Source organism: Argiope bruennichi, chromosome 4, assembly GCF_947563725.1.
Source record: "Argiope bruennichi chromosome 4, qqArgBrue1.1, whole genome shotgun sequence".
In the NCBI taxonomy this organism is placed as follows: Eukaryota; Metazoa; Arthropoda; class Arachnida; order Araneae; family Araneidae; genus Argiope; species Argiope bruennichi.
In genome coordinates, this window is record NC_079154.1 from 34,697,823 (window position 1) to 34,718,267 (window position 20,445).

A 20,445-nucleotide genomic window follows, 5' to 3' on the forward strand; every position below is an offset into this window, starting at 1 on the left:
TTTTCCAGTCTGAAACAATAAAAATAAAATAAGATATTAATAATAATATCTGTTAAAAAAGTTCATAAAAATAATGTTATGCAATTTTATATAATCAAATAAAAATACCAAAATTTCATAACTTTCTAGCATATAACTATTTACTTATATTGTGTTCATATGCATACAATAAACATTCTCTTGGCATTCAATTGCATATAAAAAAGTTATGCAGAAGAAATAATTAAATGACAAATTAATTAATATTAGTAACTGTTGCAAATAAGTCAAAATAAATCATTATTTTGCTTCAAAAAACAAGAACAAAGTTTTTTTTTTTCTTTTTCTGTTTTAAATGTAATGCTAGAGAAACTCCAAGTGGCAGTTTTTACATGTTTGTTATATAATTTGTAAAGGTGTGAAATAATCCAACATATGTTTTTGAAATTCCTTTATATTCTTTTAATGTAAATACACTAAATTGATAGAGGACACACACAGACACATCTTATTTCATCCAAATCTTGTGTCTTTTGGGCTCACTTGAAGTTCAGATCTTGTACAAAATACTGATTACTGAAATTTTGTTATATAAAATTCATTTTTTTTGTAAACATTAGTTATTGAAGTATTTTATTATTTATACACATAATTTTTATTTTAATTATTTTGTAAATAACATCATGATCTTTAAAATTATTTATGATATAATGAAGATTTGATGACATCAGATAAATTAAAGAAACAAAATTCTATTTTGACTATAAACAAAGTGATCACATACATGCACACACATACATACACACATGAAAAAATGAAGAATAGAGTGTAAGATTATTTTAAACTTGCCCCAGATACAGTTTTTAATGGTAAGGATATCTTATATGGTGAAATACAGAATTGGATGCATTTATCTATATATTTTTATGGAGATGAATTTCCATTAGCTTATATTTGAACATTTATTAGCTGAGTTAACATATCTTGAAAAATAATGAATATAAAAAAGATTTTAAAATAAGAGTTTAAGTATTTCCATTTAAATTATCCATCGAATTAAATAAAAGCAGAATCCCAAATTTATGTCTTGTTTTGTGGAAAGAAATATTCAGAAGGTATGTTGAAACTGATTACCAAAAGTTAGACCTACAAAATAATCGCTTTTTAGAATTTACTGTTCTGAAGACATCATTTTGCAACCGATTCTGATATTTTGGAATTTAATTTTGTTAATTTGTTAAAGGAAATATTTTCTTATGGAATGCATTCAGAATTAAATATCAAAATGAAATAGAGAATTTTAATTGTTAATTTTTCTAAGCTGACTAATTTGTCTATATTTTTCTCCTCTCATTTTTAATAGAGCAAAAATTATTAACCAGGGGTGTTTGTGCTCCGGGGATTTTGAACTTCGACACCCGGAAATTCCGGGGATCGTCGTTCAAAAGGAAGTAGGAAAAATAATGAATTATTTATTTTGATCTGGGTAATTTTGTTTGCTTTGAAAGCAGAAAGCGCAAGGTCAGTGTGTGTGGTGAAAACTTTTCCTTTCTTTCTCCAAAGGCAGTGATAATGCGTGAAAAGGGGGAAAAAACTTCTTTTTTGTTCTTTCCTTATTGCGAGTTATGACTCATTCCCCCGGTTCTCGGACATTCTCTTCTGGATTCTTTTCGGCAAGTAGGCGCGGCAGAAAGAAAAGGGAGAGACTTCGTTCGGCCAGATGTGCGATCACGTGACCTGGGTTCAAAGGTCTTAATTTTGCAAAATTAATGGTTATTAATTTTGCAAAAAAAGTAATTCATTGAACTTTTATAATTAGGTCATTCAATACTTCATAATTGTAATTTTTCATTTCTCCCCCCCCCCTTCTCGAAACTCCAAAATGTCGGTAGTAAATCCGTAAAAGTTTCAGGGGATTTTTTGGGGTCCCACAAACACCCCTGATTAACAGTATTATTCCTTTTTCATTCTATACTGAAAAAAACTGGAAAATTTTAAAAATTGAAGAAAATTATTAATATTTAAATAAACATTCTAAAGTTAAATTTTAAAATCTTTATGGTAAAACAGATGAATGAGAAAACGATTTTTGTAGAAAAAGTAGTCTTTAAATTTTTGCAAACAGCAAACCAATCGTAACGATTTTTAAAGAGTACTATAATCGTATGAATTATGTTATAATATTCTGATTCGTATATATGAATTCAGAAAAAAGTATTATTTGTTCTTTTTTTTTTCGTACTAAAGAATAGGATATTCGTTTATAGAGCCTTTCATTAATTCGAATGGCAACATACATAAAACAAAGTTTTAAGAATAATTCAAATATATTTTAAAAGGGTTTTAGATTGAATTAATCCAAAATTGCCCTTTTTTCTGCTAATATTGTTTTAAAATTTTAATGGATACTGCAAATGGATACTTTGAAGACTCATTATTGGTAGTGATTTAATATTCGTTTCTATTTGTAATATTTGGAATATTAAAAAATCTGGAAATGTCCTTTTCAGTGAGATATAAATAATTAAGAATATGTAAAGAGATTAATCTTGTAAGCTATCGGATATCAAACGATTTTGAGGGAAAATGTGAATGTTTAAAAATTTTATATTTGATATATGAGGAAATTTATTAAACGACGTGAAATTTAAATTAAAAGTAAATATTTTAAATCTAAGACTATTTCATTAAAAGAAGAAAGTTAGCACCTGTTTATTTTATAACATTTGAATTCACGATATTCATTCAGTTTCTTTTCCAATCAAATCAAATTATGATAATTTCCTTAGAATTAAATAAAATTTCATTGACTTTGATTTATAACTATGAACTAATTTCTAATTTTAAAAGAATGATTTCTTATTGAATGCCAATTCTATCACTAAAGCAATTGAAAATTTCGTAGCTAATTGTAAAGTTGAAATCTAATTATACAATTTAAAAGTCAATGGACTATATTGGGAAACTGGGAAAATATCGACTCAGAATAAGTTTTATATTTAAAGTTCTACCACTACTTTGTGCTTGTTTGGGCACGTTTTGCTATCTCTATAGATGACGTAGTAGCAATTTAAAAAATATTTTTTTCCTCTGTATACTTTCAAATATTCTTTGGACTAATTGTAGTCGATTTCTAGTATTTATCAAAGCTCAATTTATGACCTGGATTTACTAAAATTTCTATTATAGCTTCTAGGGTCGCTATGTAAATAAATGATCGAAATTACTTCCTGCAAATGTTTCATGACACTTCTTGCAACTTTTAGCATCGATAAATGAACACATTGTGTTATTTCCTCGAGGCGAAATTTCCAATATCTTTCTGATCCGCTATCCTTGTTTGTCTGTTTTTCTCAAGGAGGTTTAAGCAGTGTCTTCTGTACAAAAGCTAACTTTTGTTCCAAAAGTCGTTTCTCTTTCAATGTGTCTTGAAGTCTATTAAGCAGCGCCCTTTCTGAACCTTGCCACATTCTAACGATGTCTTCTTTGCTCATGGACAGCAGTCTGAGTTCGTCAATGGTGTAGGATGATCTCCATGTGGCACTGAGGTTGTCGGCAAATTCTAAGGATTCTATTCTCTCTTTGTTCTCGCTGGTCAAGGAATCTTTGCGCAAGTTCTGGATATCGTCCAGCGACCGGACTCTCGGGGAGGTGAGGACGCCGATCTTTAACCAGGGGTCGTCTTTGACTTGCATGGACGTTAAGTCGCTGGCACTAGCGCTGAGTCTCGTCCGGACGCGATTGAAGAAAGTGGCAGTGCTCGTCGAACTATAAGATTCCACTAAAGAGTCTGGTTCCTCTGGCGACTCTGAATAATATCTGAAATCAAAGATGGAGGAAGAAATATTAAAAAAACTCCCTACATATACACTGGTTACGTGCTTGTTTTAAGTTTGAAGCACATATAATACATTTTTTTATTCAAACAATACAGACACACCTTTACTGGTGTCGAAGCTACTCTCTTATCAGCACAGAATATTATACGATATTGGGGCGAATTGGTATGAGCGAGGATAGAACCTGAGACCTTGTGGTTCGCAGTCCAGTAACATGACCACGATACAAAAGCAATTGCTCGTGCAGTGTAGTTGTTAACTGGCTTATATACCTTCACTACAGACTCTCCCTCCAGTGAGTCGGAGGTGAGACGAACGATATGGCTGTTGAGTGGTGATGTATTAGCTGTTGATTCTAATGCGCCTGTACCCATTTGAGTAGCGCCAAGCGTTATGGCGAGCGTGTGTGGGTGAGTGGTTGCTGTTGCTGCGTCAAGTGAGTCTGACGACTTTGGTTGCGGGTAGATGGCGCCACAATAGCTGTTCGAAGGTTGAAGGTTCATCGTCGGAGGTCACCAATGTAAGAGGATTGATATGAGTGGGGATAGAACCTGGAACCTTGTTGTTCGCAGTCCAGTAACATGACCACGATACAAAAGCAACTGCTCGTGCAGCGTAGTTCTTAACTGGTTTATATGTCTTCATTAGAATATCTACACGAAGTTGTGTGACATTCTGAACGCTGTCCAACATCATGGAGATATCGTAATAATATTTTTTGCATATTTTGTTCTGATAGGGCAATTTTGTTGCTAATCAAAGTAATCGCTTTATTAAAAAAAATTAACCAGTGAAGACAAATTTGACTGGGGAGCAAACACAATTTCTTCAATTTAGCTTCAAAATAACGATAATGATTGATTTTACATTTAATTGAAACCAATTAAATATTGTAAATAAAAGTTCTCAGTTTCTTTTTTTGACTACCAGGGGATTGTCAATATCTTACTCTGTTTTAATATTAAATATTTTGGTTCATCATATAGATTCATAAGATTTAATTTCACTGAGATGGAATTCTGGAAAAAATATAGTTACATTTCCTTCTAGTTCTTAGTGTATAGACCGAGGTACAAGTTTTAGTCTATAATACAAGTTGTAGCATTAAGTCACCTAAATTTGTTCTAGCATGATCATGGAAATATTTAATGGGACTTTAAGAAATATTACTTTTTAACTATTTTGAATTTGGTTCGAATTTAACAAAATTCTTAATCTTTTGGATCTTTTTTTAATAATACTTAAATTTAATAATTTAAAATTTTTCAGATACAACAAAAATAAATTATTAACAGGGTTACGGTAATTTATACATGCCTAATATTAGATAATGTTAACATATGCACATAATACTTAAGGTATATGACTACGTTCGGGCTGAATTTTAAGGTCGAAAATAATTATATTTTTGTATTTTTCCATAAAAAATTTAAAAAAATCATCTCTGAAAGCAAAATATACTAGTTAAATGACATAAATATACCTAAAAATTGAAAAAAAAGTATTAAATTATCTACTACTAATTCTAAATTATCAACAAAGATTTATATTGTCTACTACGCTCCTAGTTATCTGGTTCAGACTAGAGCAAAAAACAGTTGTCTTGAAATAAATAATAAGAGAGAGAGATAAGACATTACTAAAAAAACACATTTTAAAATCCATGGTGCAGTGGGAATTCATTATCTATTTTGTCGAATATCATTTTTTATTAGGTAAAACGATTCTGCTTATACTCTCCCCTCGACAGTTCAGTGTTAAGCATATTGAGATGGCAGTGTTTTGATGTGTCGAGTCGTTTCACCTAAATAGACAAAGTATGTAAACGAAATACACTGATGGAAAAGAAAATCCCAACACCAAGAAAAATTATTGTAGAGTAATGAAAATTGGACAATGCATTTGTTTAGTTAACATGTTTAATTGATTAAATTTTCAAGGTCACAGGTTAATTTAAGCTCAAAAAATGCATTTAAAATGTGAAATGCTGTTTCATTAATTGCCAGTGTATCCACTAGAATTTCGAATGCCAGTCTGCAAACGTGCATGCATTGTGTCATACAGGTGCTGAATGTCACTTGGTGGTACGGATTTCCATGCTTGTTGTACTTGTTCTGACAATACTGGGACTGTCAGTGCTGGCTGTGGATGATGCTGGAGTTATCGTCCAATGATATTCCATACGTGCTCAATTGGAGACAGATCTGGTGATCTAACAGGCCAAGGTAACATGTCGACACTCCGTAGAGCACGTTGCGTTACAACAGCAGTACGAAGGCGAGCGTTATCCTATTGGAAAACTACCCCTTGAATGCTGTTCTTGAATGGCAACACTACAGGTTGAATTACCAGACTGACGTACAAATTTGTAGTCAGTGTGTTTGGGATAACCAAGAGAGTGTTCCTGCTGTCACAGGAAATTGCTACCCATACCATGACTCCAGGTGCAGGTTCAGTGTGTTTAGAGCCGCAGACAGTTTGGTCACAGGCGTTCCTCTGGTCTCCTTCAGACCAACACACTGCCATCACTGGCACCAAGGCAGAACTAGCTTTCATCAGAAAACACAGCAGATCTCCACTCAGTTCTCCAAAGAGTTCTGGCTTGACACCACTGGCGTCGAAAAGGACAATGACTTGGAGTCAGCAGAATGCAAGCTACAGGGCGTCTGGCTCGGAGCTGTCCTTGAAGTAATCGATTTCTAACAGTTTTTTGTGTCACTGTGATACCAACTGCAACTTCTGCCGCAGATGCAGTACGATGTGCCACAGCCGTACGCCGAATACGGAGGTCTTCCCTCTCAGAAGCGCCACGTGACCCCCCAGAATCCGGTGTTTTTGAGGCAGTACCATCCCTTGACCACTGTTCCTAACAATCATACACAGTGGATACATTATGACCAAGTCTTTCAGCAATATATCGGAAAGAAAATCCACCTTCTCGTAGTCCTATTACACGACCTCGTTCAAATTCTGTGAGCTGTTGATAAGTTTCTTCGTCTTCGTAAATGCATTCTTGGCTAACATCAACTCAATACGTCAAATTTCAATGATAAATAACGCTCACGAGCTTTGCAGCACGCATTTAAAGCAAACCTAATATGCAAATTCTGAGTGGCGTTACTAGCGCCACTCTTATGCGCGAAACACGAAATTTGAATCGATGTCATCTTTCAAATGTATAAACACGTCTACCAAATTTTGTTTATCTAACACAAGTCTTCCTTGGCGTTGGGAATTTTTTTCCGCCAGTGTAATTTGCATGATTCAGAATGAAGAAGATATTGACAAGCATAAGAATATCGGTTCTTTAGAATACTCAATGCTCCAATACGTGTTGTGTGTAAGGATTTTTTTTTTTAACAAAACAAAATTTACCAGATGTGGAAATATAAAATTGAGACATTTGTATAGAAAATATACGTTTATTGTATGGCAATGATAAAATATTTTATTCGAAATATTGTCCATCGCTAGCTATGCGTTTTTCCCCATCTGTCCCCTTGTTTTCCATCTGCTATGTCATTAATAAAATAATTGGCGCAGGGTGCGTAGTATGAAGTTTGCTCAGCCATTTATCATCACCGGCTTAGTAACGCTAAAGTAAATTTTTTTCGTCCTTGCATCATATTTGGCATTAAACAGAAACACTATGCAATAATATTTTGTTTCAATGCCGTCTAAGACTTAGCCTGGATCATCTCTTCTTCTTTTGTGCCCTTATGTCATTAATAAGTTTTTGAAACAGTTGCAAGGTGCTACAGTTTTGCGTCTACAACAGATTCCTCCACAATGCCCCTAATACTAAAATCCTAATCTTCATTCTTTGAATGTTCAAAACTCCTTTACCTGAAGTTTCAATCAAAATTTCTAATCAAAATTTTGAAGTTAAATACAACGGGCTTCTTTAGTATACAATGGGAACTGCAATGAAGCAATTTCACAATTTTACGGAACTCTGAATAGAGTACACCTACTTGAAATTAACAAAATTCGGAGGGCTGAAGAGCAATGGATCACTCCTTTCATGAAGAGAGGGCAAACGTGCAAAAATGGCGCTTGACTTTAAAACTTTCGCATTAGCTTTGGCTTAAATGAACAGTTTCTTCTTTCGTCGGTAAAGTGAAGATAGTTATCTCCCATCTTTTAAAAGTCAGCTGACATGATCTTTTTCGAGTAGCAAGCGGAATTTTTCAAATCCACGCTTCTCATCAGGCATAGTTTACACAGAGTGAAGAATCATCGGAGTTTCCTATTAATTTTGTTTGGTTTATTCGAAATTCCCTGTTAATTTTCGAAGCAACAGCGGTTTGTTTAACTTTCATTAGTGTTTCGAAACATCTAAAAGGAGTTCTTCGTTTCAAGCGAGTTTCATTAGCATACTCTGATAATACCTCAATCTAATACCATGACTTTTCAATAATTATAAAATTATTTCTTTAAAATTGTGGGTAATTTTTTAGAAAAATATATGCAGATTAAAAGATGAGAAGGACTGTTAGAATTTTTATTTTCTGTAGTATCTTTTATTCAGGCACCTTTTATAAAAATAATAATTATTAAAACTGTAGCATTTTTCCTACGTTCCGTCTATAGTATTTTTAATGTCTTTTTGCAGTGGGTTTATATTTTAAAAATTCGACCAAATATTTCAGAAAATATGAATATAAAAAGCTCTTCGTTTTTTCATATTATATATATTTTTATATATAGTGGAGAAGGCTCAATCATCAGTCGGCAGTAGAAAATAAAACGACGTTTATTTACACGAAGACAGGACAGCACAAAGACGACAGCTATTTACAGCATAGAGAAGGCAATTATCTTTAAGCCGAGACGTGTACACAGCAGCATACAACGAGACTCTACTGCAGACAGTAGCGCACAGCTTAGTGCAGCACTAGCTTGACTCCGTCGCTGCTCCGCTAATCTCTGGAAGGCCAGTACTTTATCGTCGATTCCGACTACTTTGCTCGGCAGCTGCAGACTGCCTCTTTTTATAGGTCTCAGGGGGCGGAGCTAGAAGCCTCTGAACCAATCAGGAACTTTCGAGGCGTATCTCGGTTCCCAATGGACGGATCGGAAAAATTCTCGAAGTTTCGGGTATAATCTATTTTGGCGCCAAAGTCGCCAAATTCGTCGCCAAGTCGTCAAGCTCTGGGACCTCCTACGTGACACCCGGACGGTCTTTCTGATGATGGAACCAACTATGCTGGGAAGCAGCATTACAGATTCGTAACATTATATATATATATATATATATATATATATATATATATATATATATATATATATATATATATATATATATTGCGTATAAGAGAAAGTTTTAAATTTAGAACTTTTTTGGGGAAATTTTTTTATATGTAAACTAATTTTTTTGGTGCTTCTGATTAATGACTAAAATTATGCAAAATGTTTTCATATAGTATTATTGGAATTTCATTATAAATGAACCATGAATTTCGAAGAAATGCTTTGTGAAAGATTTTTTTTTTTATTTTGATTGAAAGCTTATTATTGCTCGTGGAAAGTAATATCGAATAAGTTTGGCTAAGAATTTTAGCTACCTTTGAAATTAATAACATTATCATTTGTGATTTCTTAGTTATAGTTAATTCGATTATTATTTGTTTAAAGATGCTTAAATATCTACAAGTCAGCATTTATAATATCCTGGGAAAAAAAATTTTTTGTCAAAAAAAAAAAAAAAAAAAAAAGAATTCTTGTGCTGTAATTTATAAGAATTTGTCGTTCTTTTCTACCAAGCTAATGTTACAGTTGGAAAGAGATTTCTAGCTGTTTTTAATGCAAGGCATGGAATCGTGACAAAAACCTGACAACGAAACTGAAAGTTCCGGAAAATGCATAAATTTAGTCTCTATCCTTATTATGATCTGAATTCTGAGGAATTTTCTTCGAAATTCCATATTGTATATAAAGATCTAAAAATACGAAGGGTTCAAACGAAAATGAATTATGTCCTTAGAGTGTTGAGAGGACATTGAAAGTGCAGAGTGAATTATCTATCTGTACACTCTGAGCCCTATTACTGTTTCCAATTTGTGATTTTTTTGTTTGTTATTGTTGCGATTTTTACAATTCTAGCTCTTTGTGTACACCTCAGATATATTTTTGCTACCTGTATGTCACATTTTCTAGTGAAATAAAACGTTGCTTTTTGCTTCTCATTATCCAATGTTGGAGTTCTTTCATCGTATATCAACCAAATCATTGCCACCATACTATTTAGAAACATAAAATAATGTCAGTATGTTTGAAGGTGGAGCGGATGACTTTCCGATGATTTCTTATACAAAGACAGAAAATTTATGAACTTGTGTCATTCATGGAGAGAAGAAATTGAAGTAACAAACCTAGGTCTGTAAGAATGAAGAAGCACCGATGTATCAGATATATTTTTGCTACCTGTATGTCACATTTTCTAGTGAAATAAAACGTTGCTTTTTGCTTCTCATTATCCAATGTTGGAGTTCTTTCATCGTATATCAACCAAATCATTGCCACCATACTATTTAGAAACATAAAATAATGTCAGTATGTTTGAAGGTGGAGCTCTTTGTGTACACCTCAGATATATTTTTGCTACCTGTATGTCACATTTTCTAGTGAAATAAAACGTTGCTTTTTGCTTCTCATTATCCAATGTTGGAGTTCTTTCATCGTATATCAACCAAATCATTGCCACCATACTATTTAGAAACATAAAATAATGTCAGTATGTTTGAAGGTGGAGCGGATGACTTTCCGATGATTTCTTATACAAAGACAGAAAATTTATGAACTTGTGTCATTCATGGAGAGAAGAAATTGAAGTAACAAACCTAGGTCTGTAAGAATGAAGAAGCACCGATGTATCAGATATATTTTTGCTACCTGTATGTCACATTTTCTAGTGAAATAAAACGTTGCTTTTTGCTTCTCATTATCCAATGTTGGAGTTCTTTCATCGTATATCAACCAAATCATTGCCACCATACTATTTAGAAACATAAAATAATGTCAGTATGTTTGAAGGTGGAGCGGATGACTTTCCGATGATTTCTTATACAAAGACAGAAAATTTATGAACTTGTGTCATTCATGGAGAGAAGAAATTGAAGTAACAAACCTAGGTCTGTAAGAATGAAGAAGCACCGATGTATCAGATATATTTTTGCTACCTGTATGTCACATTTTCTAGTGAAATAAAACGTTGCTTTTTGCTTCTCATTATCCAATGTTGGAGTTCTTTCATCGTATATCAACCAAATCATTGCCACCATACTATTTAGAAACATAAAATAATGTCAGTATGTTTGAAGGTGGAGCGGATGACTTTCCGATGATTTCTTATACAAAGACAGAAAATTTATGAACTTGTGTCATTCATGGAGAGAAGAAATTGAAGTAACAAACCTAGGTCTGTAAGAATGAAGAAGCACCGATGTATCAGATATATTTTTGCTACCTGTATGTCACATTTTCTAGTGAAATAAAACGTTGCTTTTTGCTTCTCATTATCCAATGCTGGAGTTCTTTCATCGTATATCAACCAAATCATTGCCACCATACTATTTAGAAACATAAAATAATGTCAGTATGTTTGAAGGTGGAGCGGATGACTTTCCGATGATTTCTTATACAAAGACAGAAAATTTATGAACTTGTGTCATTCATGGAGAGAAGAAATTGAAGTAACAAACCTAGGTCTGTAAGAATGAAGAAGCACCGATGTATCAGATATATTTTTGCTACCTGTATGTCACATTTTCTAGTGAAATAAAACGTTGCTTTTTGCTTCTCATTATCCAATGCTGGAGTTCTTTCATCGTATATCAACCAAATCATTGCCACCATACTATTTAGAAACTAAACATAAAATAATGTCAGTATGTTTGAAGGTGGAGCGGAGGACTTTCCGATGATTTCTTATACAAAGACAGAAAATTTATGAACGTGTGTCATTCATGGAGAGAAGAAATTGAAGTAACAAACCTAGGTCTGTAAGAATGAAGAAGCACCGATGTATCAGATATATTTTTGCTACCTGTATGTCACATTTTCTAGTGAAATAAAACGTTGCTTTTTGCTTCTCATTATCCAATGCTGGAGTTCTTTCATCGTATATCAACCAAATCATTGCCACCATACTATTTAGAAACATAAAATAATGTCAGTATGTTTGAAGGTGGAGCGGATGACTTTCCGATGATTTCTTATACAAAGACAGAAAATTTATGAACTTGTGTCATTCATGGAGAGAAGAAATTGAAGTAACAAACCTAGGTCTGTAAGAATGAAGAAGCACCGATGTATCAGATATATTTTTGCTACCTGTATGTCACATTTTCTAGTGAAATAAAACGTTGCTTTTTGCTTCTCATTATCCAATGCTGGAGTTCTTTCATCGTATATCAACCAAATCATTGCCACCATACTATTTAGAAACATAAAATAATGTCAGTATGTTTGAAGGTGGAGCGGATGACTTTCCGATGATTTCTTATACAAAGACAGAAAATTTATGAACTTGTGTCATTCATGGAGAGAAGAAATTGAAGTAACAAACCTAGGTCTGTAAGAATGAAGAAGCACCGATGTATCAGATATATTTTTGCTACCTGTATGTCACATTTTCTAGTGAAATAAAACGTTGCTTTTTGCTTCTCATTATCCAATGCTGGAGTTCTTTCATCGTATATCAACCAAATCATTGCCACCATACTATTTAGAAACTAAACATAAAATAATGTCAGTATGTTTGAAGGTGGAGCGGAGGACTTTCCGATGATTTCTTATACAAAGACAGAAAATTTATGAACGTGTGTCATTCATGGAGAGAAGAAATTGAAGTAACAAACCTAGGTCTGTAAGAATGAAGAAGCACCGATGTATCAGATATATTTTTGCTACCTGTATGTCACATTTTCTAGTGAAATAAAACGTTGCTTTATGCTTCTCATTATCCAATGCTGGAGTTCTTTCATCGTATATCAACCAAATCATTGCCACCATACTATTTAGAAACATAAAATAATGTCAGTATGTTTGAAGGTGGAGCGGATGACTTTCCGATGATTTCTTATACAAAGACAGAAAATTTATGAACTTGTGTCATTCATGGAGAGAAGAAATTGAAGTAACAAACCTAGGTCTGTAAGAATGAAGAAGCACCGATGTATCAGATATATTTTTGCTACCTGTATGTCACATTTTCTAGTGAAATAAAACGTTGCTTTTTGCTTCTCATTATCCAATGCTGGAGTTCTTTCATCGTATATCAACCAAATCATTGCCACCATACTATTTAGAAACATAAAATAATGTCAGTATGTTTGAAGGTGGAGCGGATGACTTTCCGATGATTTCTTATACAAAGACAGAAAATTTATGAACTTGTGTCATTCATGGAGAGAAGAAATTGAAGTAACAAACCTAGGTCTGTAAGAATGAAGAAGCACCGATGTATCAGATATATTTTTGCTACCTGTATGTCACATTTTCTAGTGAAATAAAACGTTGCTTTTTGCTTCTCATTATCCAATGCTGGAGTTCTTTCATCGTATATCAACCAAATCATTGCCACCATACTATTTAGAAACTAAACATAAAATAATGTCAGTATGTTTGAAGGTGGAGCGGAGGACTTTCCGATGATTTCTTATACAAAGACAGAAAATTTATGAACGTGTGTCATTCATGGAGAGAAGAAATTGAAGTAACAAACCTAGGTCTGTAAGAATGAAGAAGCACCGATGTATCAGATATATTTTTGCTACCTGTATGTCACATTTTCTAGTGAAATAAAACGTTGCTTTTTGCTTCTCATTATCCAATGCTGGAGTTCTTTCATCGTATATCAACCAAATCATTGCCACCATACTATTTAGAAACATAAAATAATGTCAGTATGTTTGAAGGTGGAGCGGATGACTTTCCGATGATTTCTTATACAAAGACAGAAAATTTATGAACTTGTGTCATTCATGGAGAGAAGAAATTGAAGTAACAAACCTAGGTCTGTAAGAATGAAGAAGCACCGATGTATCAGATATATTTTTGCTACCTGTATGTCACATTTTCTAGTGAAATAAAACGTTGCTTTTTGCTTCTCATTATCCAATGTTGGAGTTCTTTCATCGTATATCAACCAAATCATTGCCACCATACTATTTAGAAACATAAAATAATGTCAGTATGTTTGAAGGTGGAGCGGATGACTTTCCGATGATTTCTTATACAAAGACAGAAAATTTATGAACTTGTGTCATTCATGGAGAGAAGAAATTGAAGTAACAAACCTAGGTCTGTAAGAATGAAGAAGCACCGATGTATCAGATATATTTTTGCTACCTGTATGTCACATTTTCTAGTGAAATAAAACGTTGCTTTTTGCTTCTCATTATCCAATGCTGGAGTTCTTTCATCGTATATCAACCAAATCATTGCCACCATACTATTTAGAAACTAAACATAAAATAATGTCAGTATGTTTGAAGGTGGAGCGGAGGACTTTCCGATGATTTCTTATACAAAGACAGAAAATTTATGAACGTGTGTCATTCATGGAGAGAAGAAATTGAAGTAACAAACCTAGGTCTGTAAGAATGAAGAAGCACCGATGTTTGGGTAAGGTCTTGAAAGCTCGACGTGAATCGGATTTCTGGTATCTGAAAACGATTTTCATCGTCATCATCATCGTCACTCTCTTCCTCTTCCACAGCTTCGTTCTCGTCTATCTCCCACGGTACTTCCCCTTCCAGAGGTGTGGTTACTACTGGAGGGGACGTCAGTTGCGTTCGAGAGTCCTCCCACGTTATGGACGTCCTTGTGTCATTTTGTTGGCGAACCCTAAAATAAATATGATCAATGAATAATGATTTTAAATGTTAAGTAGAGTGGCTAGTTATCACGGTACCGTAGCACGTTTATTTCATAGATGACAAATGTTTATTTTTGAAGCACAGGGTTTAGAAGGCTTTAATGAGAGGTTGGTTCGAAAACTCTATAATCTTTAGATATTATCATTTACAACATATGCACAAAGGAAATTTAGAATCAGAATACTTTTTTAATTTCTCAAACCACCCCAGTTTACCTAAAGAGTTTAAAGCATTGTTGCGGATTGTTATGAGTGGGGATAGAACTTGGGACCTTGTGGTTCGTAGCCCAGTAACATGACCAAGATATAAAAGCAATTGCACGGGCAGCGTAGTTGTTGATTGGCTTATAAGCTTTCACCACAGACTCTCCCTCCAGTGAGTCGGAGGTGAGACGTACGATATGGCTGTTGATTCTAATGCGTCTGCACCCATTTGAGTAGCGCCAAACGTTATGGCGAGCGTGTGTGGGTGAGTGGTTGCTGATGCTGTTGCTGCGTCAAGTGAGTCTGACGACTTTGGGTTGTTACGGCCTTTTTGTGTGTGTGTGTGTTGCTGCGTCAAGTGAGTCTGACGACTTTGGTTTGCTGCGTCAAGTGAATCTGACGACTTTGATTTTCTGTGGGTAGATGGAGCCACAACAGCTGTACGAAGGTTGAAGGTTATCATCCGAGGTCACTAACGTAGCGGTTTGTGATGAGCGAGGATAGAACTGGTTCGCAGCCCAGTAACATGACCACGATATAAAAGCAATTGCTCGGGTAGTGTAGCTGTTAACTGGCTTATAAGCTTTCACCACGGCATCATACGAGTCAATGGTAAGAAAAATTTGAGATGATCGACATATACTAAGGAAAGGAAATATTAAGATGTATATCGATATAAACAGAAATATATATAGTAAATGAATAAATTTAGATGAAAGGAAATATAATTCATAAAGTTTATAAATTCATGTAACATCATCGACCAGAGACAAAGAGCAAAAGATTTAAATATCTTCTCCATCCTTCTTGAATTCGGTAATGCAATTTTATAAAGAAATTTAACAGGAAAACAATTTTTACCATACAATTCATCAAAAATCAAAACAAAACATTCAGTGCTGTAAACAGGTTATGTGACAACCAGGCATAATATAATTTTTTAGGCTATTACTAGTTGACTTTAAATGAAGAAAATCCATTAATGTTCTGTTCTTATGGAGATCACCAAAGCTCTGAAACCATACTTAAATTTAGAAAAAAAGAAATAAAAAAAAGGAAATATAAAAGCTTGGTATGCTAATAACTAATAGAGGCTGTAGTACATAAAATCACTGATGTGGAAAATTTCCCAATTTTAAAAATTACATTTTTAATAATCTGAGTTTCTGAACTACTCTTTTAAAATTTGAATGTCTTCTCAAATCACTATAAGAGTGAATGAGAGTTTAAATGAGATAGAATTTCTCTGCTTTGGAGACATTCACAATGAATCAGATAAAAAAAAATGCTTGTATTCTTATTACAAACCTACCATTACCACTTTCATAGTACAAGTAACCGTTTTCCTTCTGCTATCGAGAAATAACTGCTCATTTTTCAAAGACATACGGAAAACAGTAGGGCTGCCCTCTGAGTGCGGAAAGGCACATTTCCATTGCAGATGTTATATACTGAGCGTTACAAGCCCAATTTTTACATGAAATTCTTGAAGAATGCAGAGCTTTCTATAGAAAATAACTATTGTGTAAAATACTGTACTTCAGAGAACAAAAGATATATTAACTGTCTCAAATGCAAAATATAGAAAGAATTAATACTTTGAAAATTCCTCCTTGAGATTTTGATTATCTTCATGTTTTAGCCACTTATAAGTCCGAAACACACACACACACACACACACACACACACACACACACACACACACACACACACACACACACACACACACACACACACACACACACACACACACACACACACACACACACACACACACACACACACACACACACACACACACACACACACACACACACACACACACACACACACACACACACACACACACACACACATCTTTAGACTTACATATTTGTGTAAAAAAAGAAGATAACTCGAAGATGCAATAAATAAAAGCGAAATTTGGTACGTTACCTTCATGCCAAAGTTGTAGATTTCTAATATTTGACATGAAAACCATCAGCTTTCAGTCTGAGTTATAGGTCTGTCCATTTATATCAGTATTAAAAAATGCAGTATGTTAGACATGCTTTGATATATGGCTTACACCCCAAAGCTGCAGTTGCATATTAAAATTTTTGTCACCCTATTAGCACAATGCCTCCCTATTAGCACAACATTATAATGATGCCTCTTTGATTTGGCCTGCGTTCAAAATATCGAATAACATCGTGAAGATGTCGTATACAGTATCTTGTACTAAAAGGGTATATACGTCAAAGTATTGACTGTATGTCAGTATGCTTGTCTGTAAGCTTATAAATGCGATAATTTGAAAAAAAAACAAAAACAAGAAGATATATGAATACAATCTTGTATGGAATCTTAATGTCACAATTCGTAATTTTTCTCCAACTTCAGACTAAATCTATCCGAGAAAAATGATCGAAAAGTATGCTGAATCCCCTCCACAAAATTATTAAGTTTAGTCATTCTTACAAGAAATTTGAAGACAGAGTATTCCCGTTGATTTAAAATTTAATGTAAAGTTTGTTTTTTAATCCGCTAATTTATAATTGGTTAAAATAGAGTTACAGTCTAATACATACGCTCTTCTTATTTCTTGTATCATATCAAAGAATTGCGATTTGCTTTTTCTTCTTCGAGCTTCTTCTTTAAATTTCTGAAAGAATAAAAAAAGTTACTATATATTTATTTATTGGTATATATATAAATTCATAGATCAACATATTTATTTGATCAAAAATCAATCTCGAAAAGTAAAATTTCTGAGAGATCTTACTGAACAAACTAATTTAAACATTTGTATTATCAACTTTAGTATTCAGACGGAATTGGATTGAATAAATAATTCCATCTTTTGATGGATTTTCAAATAGATATTTTTTTAGTTTTTATGTGGCTTTAAAATTCACTGATAAGCATTGTGATGATGCAATGGATTAACAATTTTTGTGGAGATAGGCTATTAATGAGGATATTTTCAAGATGAAATCAGTGTTTTTTCTTTAATACTAATCATACTAATACTAAGTAATTTTAAGCAATGTCATACTAAGTAATTTTAACGAATATTTTTTCTTTATATTAATTGTAATTTAATATTTTCAGTTTGCAGTTTAATATTTTCCCGAGTCTAAAATGTATCTGAATTAGTTTCGAAATCATATATTAGCAAATGTGAAATTCTAGATTGTAATAATAGTTTGAAAATCAATTAATGACAGAGGAACAAACCTTTTTCACACTTTTTTGAAACAGACTTGCAATTTGACCTTCTTTCAAGTTGGAAATTATTTCTTTTACAGAATGATGGGGCGAAACGAGCTCTACTGTATTAATAAACCGATAAAGTTTCTGCAAATATAAAAAAAGTAATTATTTATTGATTTCAAGAAATTAACAGCATTAAATAAATTTTTCAAATAAGCAACAAACAATGATTCTTCTATGGGTTGAAATACACTTCCCAAAACAATTAAAGGATGTATAAAATAACGGTATAGGCAATTTCTTTTTTTGCATAAAATGGAAGAAGAAAGTCACAAAGGCAATTTTTTCTTAATTTCAAACTTTGCAATATGCAAATTTCGTGTTTGACGTCGAAGACGGCGCTTTGGCGGCAGCGAATTTGATTTGGCTTTCAACTTAATGTGAGACAAAGCGGAAAAGAATGATCGACATTCAGTAAGCACGTTGTTTCGATGAGTGCGATGTCTCAACGAAGTCATTTAACCGAATCAGAAGCTTGGAGAGTTGTTGGCCAGTTAGAGGTAAGCCAAACACAAGCCGAAGTAGCAGAAACCATTGGAGTTTGATTTGCAGGATCTTGAACCGCTTTTTGGAGACTGGAAATGCACGCCGAAGATCAGGGCAAGGGCGTAGACGTGCAACAACACCCAATGAAGACCTTTATTTAACGCTAACGACTCTGAGACACCGAAATATGAATGCCACTCTTCTTCAACAACACCTTCGCTCGGCTACTGGCACCATAGTTTCTATACAAACTGTCCGAAACCGCCTTCACGCTGTAGATCTGTATGCTCGCCGACCAATGGTGTGTGTCACGTTAATAGCAAGGCACTGTCTCGCCCGCAGGGAGTGGGCAACGGGGCATGTGAACTGGAGGAGAAATGAATGGCGCAATATTCTTTTCTCTGACGCATCCCGTTTTTCTGTTCATCCTGATGATAGGCGCATTCTCATCTGGAGGGAACGTGGCACTAGAAACAATCCTGCGTTCGTGCACGCAAGTGTAAGATTTGGCGGTGGGGGAGTGATGGTCTATGCTGGCATCTCCATTGATGGGCGCACCGAGCAGATTGTATCATTCGAAATAGAGCTCTGACCGGTCGCCGATATAGGGATGAAATCCTGAAACCTATTGTAGTCTCTTATGCTGCATTTATTGGAGATGACTTCATGTTAATGGACGGCAATTGCAGGCCAGATCGTGCTAATTTGGTGAATGATTTCCTTTTGGAGGAAGGAATCATATGAATGGATTCCTCAGCGTGTTCTCCGGACATGAATACAATCGAGCATGTTTGGAACATTCTAGGTAAACGAATTGCTGGACGCCTACCACCACCACAAACTCTCCAAGAACTGGAAAGAGCTCTTCTGGAGGAGTGGGACAGAATACCTCAACCCCTCATTAATAGCCTCATTGACTCGATGCCTCAAAGGTGTTCAACGTTGCTGGCCGTCCGGGGAAACCATACCCCCTACTAAAAACAATTTTCTTTTAAGGGAACACCTTTTTTGGTTTGTTTTTCTCATATACACAAATTTTGTTTTTTACTTTTTGTTTCCAAAGGCTTAATAAAACGTATTTTTTCTGTCAAACAAATGTCATTTTTATCTCATATAGCTTACTATGTCTCTAGATAGCGTATTAATACTTCAAACAATTCTCCAAGTGCAAGATCAACCCACAACCTCAATATCCTTTAATTGTTTTCAGCAGTGTACTACGTAGCAACATAAAATGTATTTATAATAAAATGTTTTCTTTATTATTCGGTTTATTCAGCAGTCTGGTGATTGTATTTATATTTATGGCTCCCTGTCATAAATTTCGAAAAAAAAAATGCAAATCATCGTTAGTCATCTTGGCGAAATATTGACATCTTATGCATATTGAAATTTGGCGATCTTGGTGTGATCTGAAAATTATCAAGTAAATTCGGGTCTGTAACCATCGTGGTGAAATTTTGTTTCCTTATGTATAATAGGGCATGAGAATTTAGGTGCAATTCCTTAGCCATCGGGTGTTTCGATTGTCACGAATAAACTCATTATTTTGGCGATCTTGGCCATAAAAATATACAAATATCTCACTCTACTGAATGCAAGCGTTTTTAGCAGAATAAGGGAAATGTTTTAAAGAGCAAACGAGTTACTATATATCAGTGATATTGACCCTGACAGATAACAATAAATAATGGTATTCAGATTTTGAATGACATTATGTAATATTTATTATGTACTAGCTACCTTTTGCGACCAGGTGGTAATCCAAGAATTTTCGGCTAAAATTTTCAGTTGAATATT

At 34.0% G+C, this 20,445-nt stretch overlaps 1 protein-coding gene across 1 annotated transcript in view; it reads right to left on the minus strand.

The window, feature by feature from the left end:
• Window positions 1–2,855: 2,855 nt before the first annotated feature.
• LOC129966712 (glutamate receptor ionotropic, NMDA 3A-like) overlaps window positions 2,856–20,445 on the minus strand; it is a 555,899-nt gene continuing 538,309 nt past the window's right edge. The window contains exons 11-14 of the mRNA XM_056081236.1: window positions 18,124–18,243; window positions 17,475–17,548; window positions 14,412–14,669; window positions 2,856–3,798 (exon numbers count right to left, since the gene is read on the minus strand). Of these exons, the coding sequence (XP_055937211.1) occupies window positions 3,333–3,798; window positions 14,412–14,669; window positions 17,475–17,548; window positions 18,124–18,243 (918 nt within the window). The 3' untranslated portion in view covers window positions 2,856–3,332. The remainder of the gene's footprint in view (window positions 3,799–14,411; window positions 14,670–17,474; window positions 17,549–18,123; window positions 18,244–20,445) is intronic.